The 15,500-nt window shown below is 47.1% G+C and overlaps 1 protein-coding gene across 1 annotated transcript in view; it reads right to left on the bottom strand.

Moving 5' to 3' along the window:
- KPNA3 (karyopherin subunit alpha 3) overlaps positions 1–15,500 on the bottom strand; it is a 114,924-nt gene that overhangs the window by 53,730 nt on the left and 45,694 nt on the right. The window contains exons 5-8 of the mRNA XM_073583331.1: positions 15,269–15,321; positions 15,070–15,165; positions 14,875–14,960; positions 13,351–13,437 (exon numbers count right to left, since the gene is read on the bottom strand). Of these exons, the coding sequence (XP_073439432.1) occupies positions 13,351–13,437; positions 14,875–14,960; positions 15,070–15,165; positions 15,269–15,321 (322 nt within the window). The remainder of the gene's footprint in view (positions 1–13,350; positions 13,438–14,874; positions 14,961–15,069; positions 15,166–15,268; positions 15,322–15,500) is intronic.

Raw genomic sequence — 15,500 nt, 5'->3', positions numbered from 1 at the left:
CTCGTGTACACCACACCTCCTCCACCGGTCATTGTACTCCATTCAACCACCCTACCCGTGACTATTGTCTAGTAGTGAAGTGGAGTGATAAATTGAGCTAGTTGCAGATTGTGGGGCAACCTAGAGGAAGGGATAGGAGACGCAGCCTCTGTGATATTGTACCAGCTAGGTAATTAAGACGTCCCGAGAAGGGACCACCTGTATTTCTGTGGAGGGCTCTCACTAGGAGACCGCCTCCCGACTGTTGGAATATCGTGGCAGGATAATCTGTTAATCACTGCTGTTCAAGGTTAGGGAAAGGAAATATTGAGCGCGAGGCTCTTTTCCTAGTACGTTGAACGTGAGGCTCCGTACTGTGGAACATCAGTGTTGATATCGCTACCAGTGGTTTTTCTGCAGAGAACCATAGTATTCTGTGAGAGTCATGCTGCGTATCTTAAAGCAGAAGTAGTCTGTGCCCCACAAGTTAGATGAGGATGCTGTGGAGGTCAAGGCAATAGTAGCGTCACGGGAAGGCAAGAAGGCAGTCAAGAATGTTGAGAGATTGTATAAGCATGTAGGATTGCCCTCGTCAGGGAGATTACAGCCGGCTATGTGGCATCTCATAGAGAACAAACGAGGCATGTTGAAAGATAAAGGATTGTTAGAACAAGCACAAGCTCATCTGCGAGTTGCGCGAGGCTTGAAGAATGAAGGATGGAAAGAGATTGATGGGGAAGGAGGATCAGACAATGCGGAACCTGTGTTTGGTTATAAAATGCCTTTGAACTGTGAGCTTATAGATTGTAAAATGGCCGCCGTGCCACTGATGATGAAAATGCAGTCCCAACCACCGCCCTATAATGGCGACAAGACGAGCTCTCCAGAAGCGTGGGTGTGTCCTGTTTGTGGCGTGCAGAATCCAACCTGGGTGGAAACCTGCCGTGTGTGTGGGGCGGGCCGTCCTTGGGGTTCCGCCCAGACCATGGACGGAAGTGGGGCATGCCACGCCTCCACCGGCAGCCATCTTGGTGCACCCGGAATTCCTCCCCAGCCACTATGTCCGCTGGTAACACTTTCCGGCGAGTACTATCAGGGACCACCACTTCCTGAGAAACCTCCGGCACCGACCGATGCTGTTCTCACCTCTAATGTTCCTGTTTCTGTTCCGGCCTCTGGGCCTAGTCTCCCGGTGCAACCCACTGTGATATTTGTAAATACACCTGGTCAAGGTCCCTTCACTCTTGATGCCCTGACCGGCAGTACGGCTTTCCGGTCCGTAATGCGTATGAGGCGCCAAGCTATCGGAGATGATGAGGGATCAGAAGATTCTGACAATCAGGTTGCTACAATTCCCCCTGCCCCGCCACTGCTATTAGGTCCGTTCGAATCCCCCCGGCCCGGAAGGAGCCCACTACCTACCCCTCTCAACAAATCCTCTAGGTTGCCCCATGACCCTGAAATCTGGTTCCCCTGTCATTCACGCTATTACATCACACCTCAGGGCTCCCAGGTTCTTTTCTCAGTGGGGTATGGGGACATAGTTACCCACCAGGTAGGAGCCATAGTGAACCCAGCTAACTCTACCCTGTCGCATAGAGGTGGTTTGGCCCAACAGATAGCTAAAAAGGGAGGCCCAGCCATAACCCAAGAGTGTCAGGCCTACCTTACCAATTATGGCCCCTTGCATCCAGGAGACGCTATGTCCACCCAGGGAGGGAATTTGCCCTGTGATATAGTGTTACACACTGCAGGCCCTATATATGATTACAGGACACCCGAGCATTGCCGTACAATATTGCAGACCGCCTTACAGACAGTGCTTATCTTTGCAGGACGGCTAGGGAGAGATACACTTCCTCGTAGAACTTTGGCTATACCATTGATATCTTCAGGACTCTTTGGATACCCACTGGGCCCCTGTATGAAGGAACATGTTGAAGTCATCAAGAATTGTCTCCAATCAACCCCAGATCTCGATTTACAAGAAGTTAGGATCGTCTGTTACCATGAATCCGGATTAGAGGGCATCATGCCCTTGGTAGCTGAATACATGATACCACTGATGCACACAGGTATAAAGCCCCTGGATGATGTAATACCCACAGCACCCCCAACTGCCCCGAAGGATGAGGCAGTGACACATGACGAAGAAGAAGGGCTGAAGTTGAAATACAAACCCTTCACTCCGGTACAAATTGATGCTATTGTTAACAAGTTACCTGACCCGGACAAATTTCCCATGCAGTATGTAAGGAAACTGGAACAGACTAGGAGCATCTACGGGGCTACATGGTCTGATCTATCAGGCATCACCTCAATCAAAGCCTCCGAATATTTTCTCCCCACCATCATGAAGGAATTGGACCCCACTAAAGCAGGACCTCTCAACAAGTTCAAGTCTGGAAAGGAGTTTATCGCTCAACTCACAAAGTGGGCCCAGGATCGTCTCTGTGACGAAGCAGGCTCAATACAGGATATACAACAAGAATCTGGTGAAGCTGTGGAGAAATACGCTGCCAGACTAACTATGCAGTTTGAAGACTTGGGTTATTCAACTCATGTGAAGACGCAGGCAGCCTTGTTGGTCCGTGCTTTTATTGATGGTCTGGAAGATCCACTGAAGGATAAGGTCATGAAGCTTCGTCCCGAATTACCTGATGGTCCCCTAAAACAGGCCCTCACTGTTGTGAAGAGTTATCAGAAAATGCTTCAAAGGGAAGAAAAAGAAGCAGAGAAGGAAGCACAGAAGGACAAAGGCAAGAAGAAACCAGCCATGTATATGGCAGAAGCCTCAGAAGTACCTGTTATGGTGTATCAGGCTCAGGATCGGTATGGATCACCACGCTTGAGGCCGAGAGGGTCCCAGGGCCAAAACTACAGGGACAGACCAGTTCGTGATGACCAAGGGAGACCTCTGTGTTGGGAGTGTGCCAGCCCTGGTCATATGAGAAGTTGTCCTCGCAGGGGGCACCCTCAGAGACCTCTTCCTCCTCCACACTCATGAAGTTCAGGCCAACCGGTGCCCACTTTTCCCGCCACCTGTACTTCCTCGTCTTGTGGTACAGTGACCCTGGAAGTGGACAATCAACCTCTCAAGTTCTTAGTGGACACTGGGGAGGCCACCTCTGTTATCTCTTCATCTCAGCTGCCTCCTACAGTCTCCCTGTCTTCAGATTTCCTCACATGTATTGGAGTTGAAGGTCAACAAACCTCATCACCACTCACTGTTCCCGTCCCAGCTGGCCCATTCTCTGGTGTCTTTGCCAAATTTCTGGTGTCTGAAACCTGCCCCGTCAACCTTCTAGGAGCTGACCTCCTTCAAAGGCTTCACGCTACCATCATCTTCGGTGATCAAGGGATGGAATTGCAATTACAAGATCCTGCCTCACAACAAGGCACTGAAGATCGTTGTGTCCTTAAGGCTTTCCCTCTGATGATGATGACTCTGCAAACGACACCTTCCCCGGATTTGCCCAATCTACCTACCACTCTGTGGTCAACTGGACCTGAGGATGTGGGTCTGCTCAAAGTGCCTCCAGTAAAAGTCCACCTCAAACCTGGGCACCCATACCCCAGACTACCTCAGTATCCGCTTAAGGCTGCCCAAGAGCGGAGCCTTGGAGTTCAGATTACCTCCCTCTTACATTCTGGAGTGCTAATCAGATGTGTTTCACCCTGTAACACACCCCTGTTTCCAGTGAAGAAGAAGACAGCTCCTGGAGACCCTCCGAAGTACAGACTTGTACAGGACCTCAGAGCAGTCAATTCAGCCACCATCTTGGAAACTCCTGTGGTACCCAACCCAAACACCTTGCTTTCTCAAGTGCCTACTTCAGCAACACTCTTCACCGTTATTGACCTGGCTAATGCTTTCTTCAGTGTCCCGCTTCATGAAGACTCACAGTTTTTATTTGCCTTCACGTTTCAAGGATCTCAGCTGACCTGGACCAGGACACCACAGGGTGCCCAGAACTCCCCTAACCAGTTCACTCATGCTATGAAGATGACCCTGGATCCGTGGGTGTTACAGAATCTTCATGTCACGCTTCTCCAGTATGTTGATGACCTACTCCTCTGTGGAACTGAAGAGAATCTGTTTGCTGCTTCTGAGTCCTTGCTCCTTTTTCTTCATTCTGCCAACTGCAAAGTCTCAAAGGCCAAGGTCCAGTGGTGCAAAGAGAAAGTCGTCTTCCTCGGACACTGCATCTCTCAAGGCTCGAGACACCTCACCGAGGATAGAAAACATGCAATCGAGGATATCCCTTATCCAAAGACATACTCCGCTATGCAGTCTTTCTTAGGACTCATTACCTACTGCAGACAGTGGATTCCGGATGCTTCAAGACTCATGCAAACTTTGTATGATTGCCTCAAGACTGGAGGACCGGACTGGGATCATGCTGAAAATCCGTATATCTATGCTCAGCAAAAGGACTGTTTTCTGGCTCTCAAGGAAGCTGTTGTCAGCGCCCCTGCTCTGGGTCTCCCTGACTACACTCAGCCGTTTCATCTCTTTGTTTCAGAATCTGAAGGACATGCCTCTGGTGTGCTGGCACAGAAACATGCTGATCGTTTCCGTCCTCTGGCCTACTACTCAGCCAGGCTAGACCCTGTTGCCAGAACTGCTCCTTCCTGTCTCAAGGCTGTGCATGCAGCCCATGTTCTTCTGGATAAGTCTGCTGACATAGCACTTGGTCATGACTTGGTCATTCAAGCTGGACATGATCTCTCTGCTGTCCTCCAACAAACATCTCCTAAGCATCTAACGAGCCAAAGACATCTCAGACTTCAGTGTTCTCTACTTCTGCCCTCCAACATCACCTTCCAGAAATGTACTACCATCAACCCAGCCACTTTGCTTCCACATTCTAGGGGGGAGTTCCCTGACGGGTATAAGGACTTACCAGACGGGAGGTCACCTGATGACCCGCATGACTGTATAAAAGCACTGGAACAAGAAGCCTCTGCACCACAAAATGTGGTAACTCAAGAACTTCTCAACCCTGATTTGCAACTATGGACTGATGGATCTCGATTTGCAGACTCTTATGGCAAGTTCCACACTGGATATGCGGTCACCACTGAAACAGAAGTCCTTCTGGCTGAAGCCTTGCCACCTCACCTTTCGGCTCAAGAAGCCGAACTTGTGGCCCTACAACAAGCATGTTATCTAGCAGAAGGGAAGACGGCCAATGTCTACACTGACTCAAGATACGGCTATGGAATCTGTCACGATTTTGGATTCCTGTGGAAGTCCCGAGGGTTCATTACGGCTACAGGAACCCCTGTTAAACATGCACTAAGGATTAAAGCCCTGATGAAGGCATTGGAGCTACCTGTACAAATTGCGGTGATCAAGGTCAAAGCTCACGGGAAAGTCAATTCGAAGGAGACTAGAGGAAACCATTTCGCAGATCAAGCTGCCAAAGCTGCTGCCATAAAGAATGTCTCAGCAAAGTGGGAAGAAGAAGAAACAGCACCAGAAAAACCCTGTTGGGAAGGCACTGATACACCTGTGATGCCTGTGCTTACCAGAGCACAAACAAGAGAACAGGCAACCAAAGAAGCTACCCAAGCAGAAGAAGAACGAGACTTTGAGAAGTCCGAAGCCTGAAGAAAGAAGAGGGAGTTGATAGAAGACATGGAAATGGAATACCCTGCCACCGGATCTGTCTGGAAGCCAGCCCGACCACCTGAAGAGAGATTGTGGGAAGAACAAAAGTTGACCTCTAAAGAAGAAAAGAAGCAGTGGGAAGCTGCAGGAGCCATTCATGGGAATCGTAGTTCTGCCGGACAATACCAATTTCCTAGACTCTATAAGGTGGATGGGAAACCCTGTCTACCCAAAAGAATGTATCCAGCCGTTGCAGCATGGGCTCATGGATCAACTCATCGAGGAAAGAACCAAGCTCTGGCCTGTATCAAGAAGCTCTACTGGGCCCCAGGAATCTCTACCACTGTCACAGCCTACTCAAGAGCCTGCCCAGTCTGTGCCATCTGTAACCCAACAGCCACCGCCAAGGTTCCACTTCAGCATCTTGCCAAACCAGACTACCCTTGGCAGAGAATCCAGGTTGATCATATTCAGATGCCCAAGTCAGGAAAGTATGAGTACGTCCTAGTGGCTGTGGATATGTTCTCAGGATGGCCCGAAGCCTACTCAGTGACCAACATGACTGCCAAAACTACAGCTAAGAAGCTCATCACTGAAATTTCGTGCAGATTTGGAATTCCCGAAGTTGTTGAATCAGATCAAGGCCCAGCCTTCACTGCCGATGTCTACGAGGAATTGTGGCACGTTAGGGACAGATTTGGGTCTGCACACCCCCTATCACCCCTCCAGTTCAGCCAAAGTTGAGAGAATGAACTCCACAATTAAGACCCAGTTGCTTAAAATGAGCCAGGACTACCCACTCCCATGGCCAGATTTGCTCCCCGTGGTCCTATACCATATCAGACACACCCCACAGGGAAAACACGGCCTGACTCCCTTTGAGATTCTTTTTGGTGCTCCACCTAAAATAGGAGACATTAGGCCACAAGAGTTGTCTGAGACAAATGATAAAGTTGTACAATTTGTGATTGCATTGTCTAAGGAACTGTCTAACACCCACTCTACAGTTTCTGCTTCTCTTCCAGAATCCACAGGTGACGTGGTCCATGACTTTGTGCCAGGAGACCTGGTGTATGTGAAAAAGTTTGTGCGCAGAGATTGTCTCCAGCCGAGATTTGAAGGACCCCACACGGTGATCCTGGTCACCCCCACTGCAGTAAAACTTGAAGGAAAGAGCACCTGGATTCACGCTTCACACTGTAAAAGAGACCGAACCAGTGTTTAGTCACAGTAGTGACTGAAGGGAAATGTTGCTGTTGTTTTTGACCTTGGGACTGGGGGCCATCCTCGCCCCTACCTCTTCGGCCCCTATTGTAAATAAGAATTCTGGTCCCTTTATTCTCTGGGTGAACCTGACAGCCCCGGTGAATATCTGGCGATTTGATTTCTGTGATGTAGTCAAGTGCCTTGAGACTGAACGGGTGGTAGAGGGGATCATCCAGTTCTATATGTGTGTTACCAGACAAGACAACAATAATTGTCATTATTGGACAGATGCTGCCTGGAGTACGGGGAATGATTGGGGATATAAACCTAGCGAAGCCATGTTCCCCAAGGATGGGACGGGTAGGAGTCTTCGTGAGAGAATGCATCTAACAGCCCTTCTGCAACCATTTAGGGGCTGTAAATGGGGTAGAAGCTGTCACCCCCTTCTCCTAAATCTTGAAAGCCCTCAATCTGCTGATCTGCAGACGTTCGTACTAGGAAGGCATTATAATTATGTATTTAGTGCTGGACCTTATGCGTATTTAGGCCATATACGGCTTCAGGATATTAGCTTCAGACCAACCAAGGCCCCCGTTACCAGTACACCTAAAATAGGCCCAGGTGAGCGTTTGCAAAATGTAGTTAATGAAGTGATCCCCATTCCAGGTCTCAGTTGGCAAGAGGTTTTCTCCATAGAAACACAAACAGCCCCAAGGAAAAATTTGTGGTTAGAATGGGTGAGGTACAATGTAAAAGTCCAGAATATCTCTGTAGGATGTATTGCTTGTGCTGCTGCGAATACACACCTATACACACATGCATTGCTTTTCCCTGATGACAACACCACTGCCTGTGTCATGAATTTGTTGAAAGGTTTGAAGCCCACTGATTGCCCAGATTACGTCCCACTAATTCATAAGGAACCCAAACTAAAGGTCCCAGGAGAAGTAACTGTATTAGCTGACAATTACACCTGCTATAATTCCCACGACACCACAGGTACACCAGTAGGGATCTTCGAGACAGGTTTCTGCAAAGAGAATAGTTCTCTAGATACTGACTTGTTAATCAAACATACACAATATATGTATGACATTTATTGGTTATGTGGAGATGGTAAGCTCCGTCCTAGGTTGCCAAATGCCTGGACAGGCCAATGAACCCTTGTTAAACTAGCTATGCAGTTCAAGATTCTACCCTGGGATCCAAAGATACCTGATGAACCTACCAGGAAAAGGAGAAGCCTCGATCAGCTCCATATGAGTTATGAAGAAGATCCACTAGTATATATTGATGCTATTGGAGTGCCAAGGGGGGTGCCTGACCAATTTAAAGCCCAGAACCAGATCTATGCTGGCTTTGCTTCTATAATCCCACAGGTGCAGATTAATAAAAATGTTGAATGGATCAATTACATATATTACAGTGAACAAAGGTTTGTCAATTTCAGCCAAGATGCCTTCCAAGGTATAGTTGAAGAATTGGGCCCTAACACTAGAATGACACTCCAAAATCGACTAGCCCTTGATATGATATTAGCTGAGAAAGGAGGAGTTTGTGGGATGGTGGGAGAGGAGTGTTGTACCTATATCCCTCAGAACTCTGGAGTGAATGGAAAAACCATGATAGCCCTTAAAAAGATAACTGGGTTAGCAGCAGAATTGAAAACTAATGCTGGAGTAGACACATCTTTCTTTTCCGGCTGGTTGGGTGGACTCAAGGGATTCCTTCAACAAGCTTGTATAGTACTGATTGCCCTCCTTGTAATTGGATCAATAACTCTTTGTTGTGTTATTCCCTTGTATAAAAAGGTTATTGCCAAAGCAACTCCGACTGGCACCTTCCTCAATCAAGAAGTAGACCCACCAGAGTACGATGGTACTGATCTAGGGGAGATCCCTAAGTATATTCCCCTCAAGAGAGTAGACAAAACCCCCCATTCTCAGATGATGTTAAGAGACTTAGTTTAGGGACAGCGGGAGAACTCCATGTGAGGTTAGTGAAGGGTTCAGCTGCCTGGAGGCCTCTCGCTAGGGGAGAGCTTCTGAGGTGTCTGGATGAAGAAATCCACCTCCCCTTTCCCCATCACATGGACAGTCTCGAAGGATCTTTCATTAAGGGAAAAACTTAGTGTTTAGGGGGGATTGTCAAGGTGAAAATATATTTTCTTATATAACTTTTATATTTTTATACTGTGAAACAATAAGTTTTTCCTAATTGCTTGCTAATGCAAATGTAACTGTATTAAAGATGGCTGCCAGTGTTTACTTTCACTTAAATTCAGTGTCTAAAGAGTTAAGTTAAGTTTCATTTCTCCTAAAAAAAGATAACTCAGGAATGTGAAGAAGAAGTAACCATCGGGAGACGTTTTGACGAATCAGAGAGAGACTGGACACTAGATGTATACTGCATAAACCCCGCCTAATGCACGCCTTCCCCTAACACTCAATATAGTATTGTGTATTTGTAAATAAAGCCAGTTGTTGTACTGCTCCTGACAGGTGTGGATGCAGGACATTAGCTAAGACTGAATCAGCTGCGTGTCTGAGTCATTCTTAATCGGTACCAGATGTTTTGCGCTCGCACAATGATTTGGAATGACTGGTGAATGAGGATTCATTGTCGTTTACGACCCCGACAGTATCAAACTCGTAGTGGTTTGGAAAAGTTTTAGATGGAGGTTTAGAACGTTTAAATGGGACAGAACATTCCTGAGGAAGGGGCTTGTCCTGCTTAATCTCCAGGGTTTGGAAAATAGCTGAAAGAAGACTATCGACCATACTTCGTGTTTTAGACATGTCATCTGCTTCTGAACTAGATCCTGATTGTGGATCGTCGTCTGACCCAAGGTCGTCCACTGAAGGAGACGGACACCTGGGTGAAGCAGACGGGCCTAGCGAACTGGAAGACGAGCCCGATAGGAGACGCTTCCTGGACATCCTATTCGGCCTGTCCCTCTGAAGGTCGCGCTCAGGAGCGGACGACTCACCCTGAGAGGCGGTCGGAGCAGCGGTGGCTGAAGATAGCTGAGGCAAACGTTCTAGGACCTGGACCAGGGACTGAGAAACTTTGGTCAGATCGGATACCGACTGAGACATAGCTACGGCCCATTCTGGGAGAGGAGAAGTGCCCCCATCACGGGGATCTGTGTGCTCCTGAGAGGCCGACATAGCTGAAGGACTGCAGGACGGGCAGAAAGGAGATGGCTGACCCGAAGCCCACTTCCTTTTACAGCGCGCACAGGCGTAATGAGTAGCGGTGGGCCTGAAACGGAGCTCCCCTGCAGGGTTGTGCATAAGGAAAAACTGCGCTGAATGTCCGCGGAAATTGGGGAAAGAACTGCGGAGGAGGGCTAATATCTCTGCATAGAGCAGAGCCTACCTAGTTCCGGCGAGCAGCAGAAACGCTGAAGTGTCCCCCATGCAGCGCAGAAAGGCAGGACCGAAGAAACAGGAAATGCCTGATGAGGTGAGCGGTGGGCGGAGCTTAGCGGCTGAGCCGCAATTGGAGCTGACATGAAGGAAGGGGATGAGGAGCCCTGTGATGGGCTAAAAAAGGCGCGAGGAAAGCGCGCTCAGAAGGGGAGGAGGCGCCCTGAGAGCGGGAGCAGAACTGAAAGTGAAAGTGAAAGTCAGCACCGCAGCCCCGTGATTAAATCGCCCAGGAAGGAGAAGATAAAGTCCCTGTAATGGAGGTACTGGCGCGCAGGAGAGCTGTGGAAAACCATGGCCAGCTATGAAAACAGGGAGAGAAAATCCCTGTATTCAGCCCGGTAATATATGACTGGAGAGGCGCGCGGCTGGTGAGAGCGGCGCCCGTCAGGCAGGGAGAGGGGCAGGAAATTCAAATAGCCTGGTGATGTCCAGTTACCCACCAATGTGCCACTTGGGGATGCTGCGGGCTGGAGGGATCGTTCAGGCACCTACCTGAAGTCCCTGAAGAGGATGACCACAGGGGCCCCTCACAAGGGTAGTCGCTGTCCTCTGTACCCGCTTTCTGTAGAAGACGGCATTAACCTCTTGATGGCGAGGGGAATCTTGCGATCGGCGTCTTCCTCTCAGCCCTGTCCCGAGAGAGGGGTGAGGAGGAGGATTTTGGCAAGGACCAGCCACCTGTCCGCATCCCATAGCACCCGGAGGTGATATGGGACAAAGTCCTTCCAGCGCACTGAGAGTTGCGATGTGGGATCACCACACTGCTTGCTCAGCCGCCTGATATGGGAAAGCAGAGTGAACTTTCACCCTGTTTCCCGACTTGAATCTGCAAAATAAAAGACAAGAGAATTAAAAAGTTCACACTAGAACACCTAAGGAAAGAAAAGGTTAATTGCGGATCTGGGAAGATCCCGGTCCGCCTCCTACAGACACTAAGCACAAACTGAGGTGCCTAGTGCCTGTCGGTGGGTGTATACTGCCGGGGAGGAGCTAATTTTCTTGTTTTGCATAGTGTCAGCCTCCTAGCAGCAGCAGCATACACCCATGGTATTCTGTGTCCCCCAATAAGGTGATAAAGAAACACTGTTTGGGTGCATGGCAGAGCTTGGAAGGGAAGGAGCACCATTTGACTTTTTCAACACAGAATTGGCTGGAATTGAGATCAGACGCCATGTTGCGTTTGGAGAGCACCTGATGTGCGCAAATAGTGGAAATCCCCAATTCTAACCCTAACCCTAACCCTAGCGAGAAAATGGAAATAAATACATTTTTTTAATTTTATTATATTTCCCTAACTAAGGAGGTGATAACGGGGGGGGTTTGATTTACTATTTATGGCGGTTTTTATGTTTGGCAGCTGTCGCACGCTAAAAAATGCTTTTTATTGTAAAAATAGTTTTTGCATCACCACATATTGAGAGCTATAATTTTTCCATATTTTGACCCACTGAGTCATGTGAGGTCTTATTTTTTGCGGGACGAGTTGACGCTTTTATTGGTATCATGTTCGGGCATGTGACATTTTTTGATCGCTTTTTATTTCGTTTTTTGGGACGCAGAATGAACAAAAACCAGCGTTTCATGAATTTCTTTTGGGAGGTGCGTTTACGCCGTTCCGGGTGCGGTAAAATTTATAAGGCGGTTTTATTCTTCGGGTCAGTACGGTTACAGCGATACCTCATTTAGGTAGTTATTTTATGTTTTGGCGCTTTTATGCAATGAAAACAATTTTATATAAAAAATAATTATTTTTGCATCACTTTATTCTGCGAGCTATAACTTTTTTATTTTTTCGCTGATGATGCTGTATGGTGGCTCGTTTTTTGCGGGACAAGATGACGTTTTCAGCGGTACCATGGATATTTATATGCGTCTTTTTGATCGCGCGTTATTGCACTTTTTGTTCGGCGGTATGATAATAAATCATTATTTTTTGCTTCGTTTTTTATTTTAATTTTTTAAGGGGTTCGCTTAAGGGGTTAACCATTGGGACAGTTTTATAGGGCGGGTCGTTACAGACGCGGCGATACCAAATGTGTACTTTTATTGTTTTTTTTGCTTTTTTTTATTTCCATAAAATGAATTTATTGGGGAATATTTTTTTTTTTTTTTTTAATTTATTTAGCGATTTTTTAAAAATTTTTACACTTTTTTTTTTTTTTTACTTTATTACAATGTCCCAGGGGGGACATAACTGTCCTGTGACAGATCGCTGATCTGTCACATCACAGATCACTGTGACAGATCAGCGATCTGTCACAGGCACTGCACAGGCTTCCTCATGCCTGCGCTTTGCAGGCACTGAGGAAGCCAGCTTCCTGCAGGCCCCCGGAGGTCCCCGTCGCCATATTGGATCCGGGGACCTGCAGGAAAGGAGCCCCCGGCAGCAGCGCTGCACATTGCACTGCCGTGGGGGGCTCAGGGAAGCACGGAGGGAGCCCCCTCCCTGCCAATGCTTCCCTTTAACCCCCGGTACACCGCGATCGTGTTTGATCGCGGTGTGCATGGGGTTAACGTGTCGGGGGCGGTCCGTGACCGCCCCTGACACATTGTGCCGGGTGTCAGCTATGATAATTAGCTGACACTCGGCCGCGATCAGCGGCGCTCACCACGTGGGCGCCGCTGATCGCGATGACGTGATATTCCGTCCATGGTAATTAGGTCCATGGTCACATGGACGGAATATTACGTCAATTGTAGGTAAGGGGTTAAAATCTCATACAAAACGTCTACTTGACGGCAGATTTTCTAACTAGAAAATCCACTGTGTATACACTGTGTGTGCATGTATGGGTCCTTTTCTGTCTGCAATGAGCACAGATAGATAATACGGCAAGTTGATTGACGCTGGTTTCCTTACATTTACATGCGATAGATCATTGTGCATGTTGTACAGGAGTGAACGAGTGCTTCTACACTCATCTGTCCCCATACAGTTTACATGAAAGGGTGTGCCATCCGCAAATGATCATGTGCAGGATCAGCCCACAAATAGGGGTTTGCTCATTTGTCAGCTGGTCCCCGGGAATATTTATACAGGGTAATGATCGGGCACAAAGGTTCCTGCAAACTTTTGCTTGACTATGAAGCGATAAAGAAATGAACGATTCTTACCAATGATATTTCCAAGTGCCCAGACTGCTTGCTCACAGACATTTTGATGCACTGAATGAAGAAGCCTCAGAAATAGGGGGACAGCATCTGTGCAGAGGAAAGAAAATTAATGGAAATTAATGACATCTACAAAAGCAAAAAAAAAAAAACCCATGAGACTCTGGCATAGAGAACGCCAATCCAAATGAATCAGAGCCAGTCTTAATGAATTTGGCTCATCTTACTCCATGCATTAAGCGGAATTTTGCCTCAATGATTTTGGTGCAACTACTATTCGCCTGCGTTCAGCCAGGGGCGTAAATAATGATGTATTTGTCAGGTGGGCTTCACTACACTGTTCTATTCGTTGGAGCTGGCAGGGATTGGAGTAACAATGCCAACTGCAAATGTTTTGCACACTTGATTTGTGCAAAAAATTTGGAGGGATTTCAAAAGCTTTCCAGCAGAATTTTGGCAAAAATTCTTTGTGGAATTGGCAATTATGTCCGACAGTACAGAAATATCACACAGGAGCTACATATCTGTCTACAATGATTGGACTGCGCTTTTAGAGGTTTGTAAAGATGCAGCAGAGAGCGACTTCAACAGATCTTACTAACACATAACTTATAACATGTCAGAGAGGAACGTTTTGTTTTGTGTGACTTCAGCTCTAAATTAAAGTCTCAAAATTACAGTGAACCTATGTATGATGTTCACTGGATTTAGTAAAGTAATTGTCCACTATTCAGACAGCTCCTTCTTAAAAGAGTTGGTCCACTACTTTGGCAACTCGTTCTTAAATACTATATTCCCCCCCATGAGAAAAAAAAAAAAGAATGGATACCTCCCGTGCTGCCGACTTTCCAGCAATGTCGGCGCAGGGTCTCTCACTGTTGTACCATGTGAGCACTGAGGCCAATCAATGGTCACTAAGGGGCTGTAACTTCCTTCAGATGAAACGGAGCTATCCATGGAAGTGTGAAAACTGCAGCCCATGAGCAGCCACTCATTGACTGCAGTGCTCACGTGACAAAATAATGGGAGACTTGGCATTGATGGGATGGTGCCGGAGTGGGAGAGTAGTATCTGTTATTTTACACTGGGGAATATAGTATTGAAGAACAATAAAAATAAGTTTTAATACTGCAGAAGCGGAGCTCCCTCTTGTGGCCAGTGTAGGGCACTACAATTTTATAATTTGCCATTATGATCAACAACTAAATCAATTCTTAGAGGCTCTATTAGAAACAGACAGGGGACCCTTAAGTCATTTATATAGTCTTGTGCTATATTAAACATTAGTTGTTCTAGAGGGGGCTCATTCGGAAGTTCGTGCAAATCAGTCTGAGATCGGACCGCAATGCATGTACTGGCTGCCGGTCTCCAGACCAGAGTGTGACAGCTTCATAGAAATATATGAAGTGGTCAAGCTGGGTCGGGAGACAGGCGTCCAAGTTCATTCATTGCTGCCCAGTCTGAGACTGATTTGCATGGACGTATGAATGAGCCCTGACAGGGAGAAATATTCAGCATAGTACTTACTGGACTGGACCACTGCTTGGGTTTGCGCAGATGTTCCTGATGCAATATTGGTTAATGCCCAGGCAGCCTCAAACTGTAAAGAAGGGCTGCAAAACAAATAAAAAAGGTTTGCCTTATGAAGAGCAGTATGACGCTACTGGCATATAGGACGGGTCTCGGAGCATTACGAAAAGAAAAAAGACTTGCAGTCCTTACTTATCATCCGCCTCTAAGCATTTCACCAATATTGGGAGGATTCCAGATTTTATGAGGTCATCAATGGGAGGATTTCTGTCACTTGAAAGCAATTTCCTGAATAATAAAGGAATAAATGATCAAGAGAAAACAATGACTCAGTATGTCAGGGGCGGCATATGCAACTATGATAACACGGCAGATAATGCCGCGACTTTACCTCGCAGCCTGGACAGCACTTAATTGAGTTGTTGGGTTATCACTGGTCGCATTCTAAAACATAATGCAGAAAAAGAAGCGTTAACAAGAGGAGCCTGGTATAAGAATCAGTGCATATGGGATCTGCGAAATACATACTACCAGAGACCGAGAGAAAGAGGCAATAAAGCTCACCGTGTAGTATAATTGACATTAACTTAATTCTGCACATTAATACCATTATAAGGAGACCA

Source organism: Dendrobates tinctorius, unplaced genomic scaffold (genome assembly GCF_039654945.1).
Source record: "Dendrobates tinctorius isolate UK_male_01 unplaced genomic scaffold, ASM3965494v1 ptg000075l, whole genome shotgun sequence".
In the NCBI taxonomy this organism is placed as follows: Eukaryota; Metazoa; Chordata; class Amphibia; order Anura; family Dendrobatidae; genus Dendrobates; species Dendrobates tinctorius.
The sequence above is the reverse complement of the archived record's forward strand: the minus strand, read 5'-3'. Positions and strand labels throughout refer to the sequence as shown.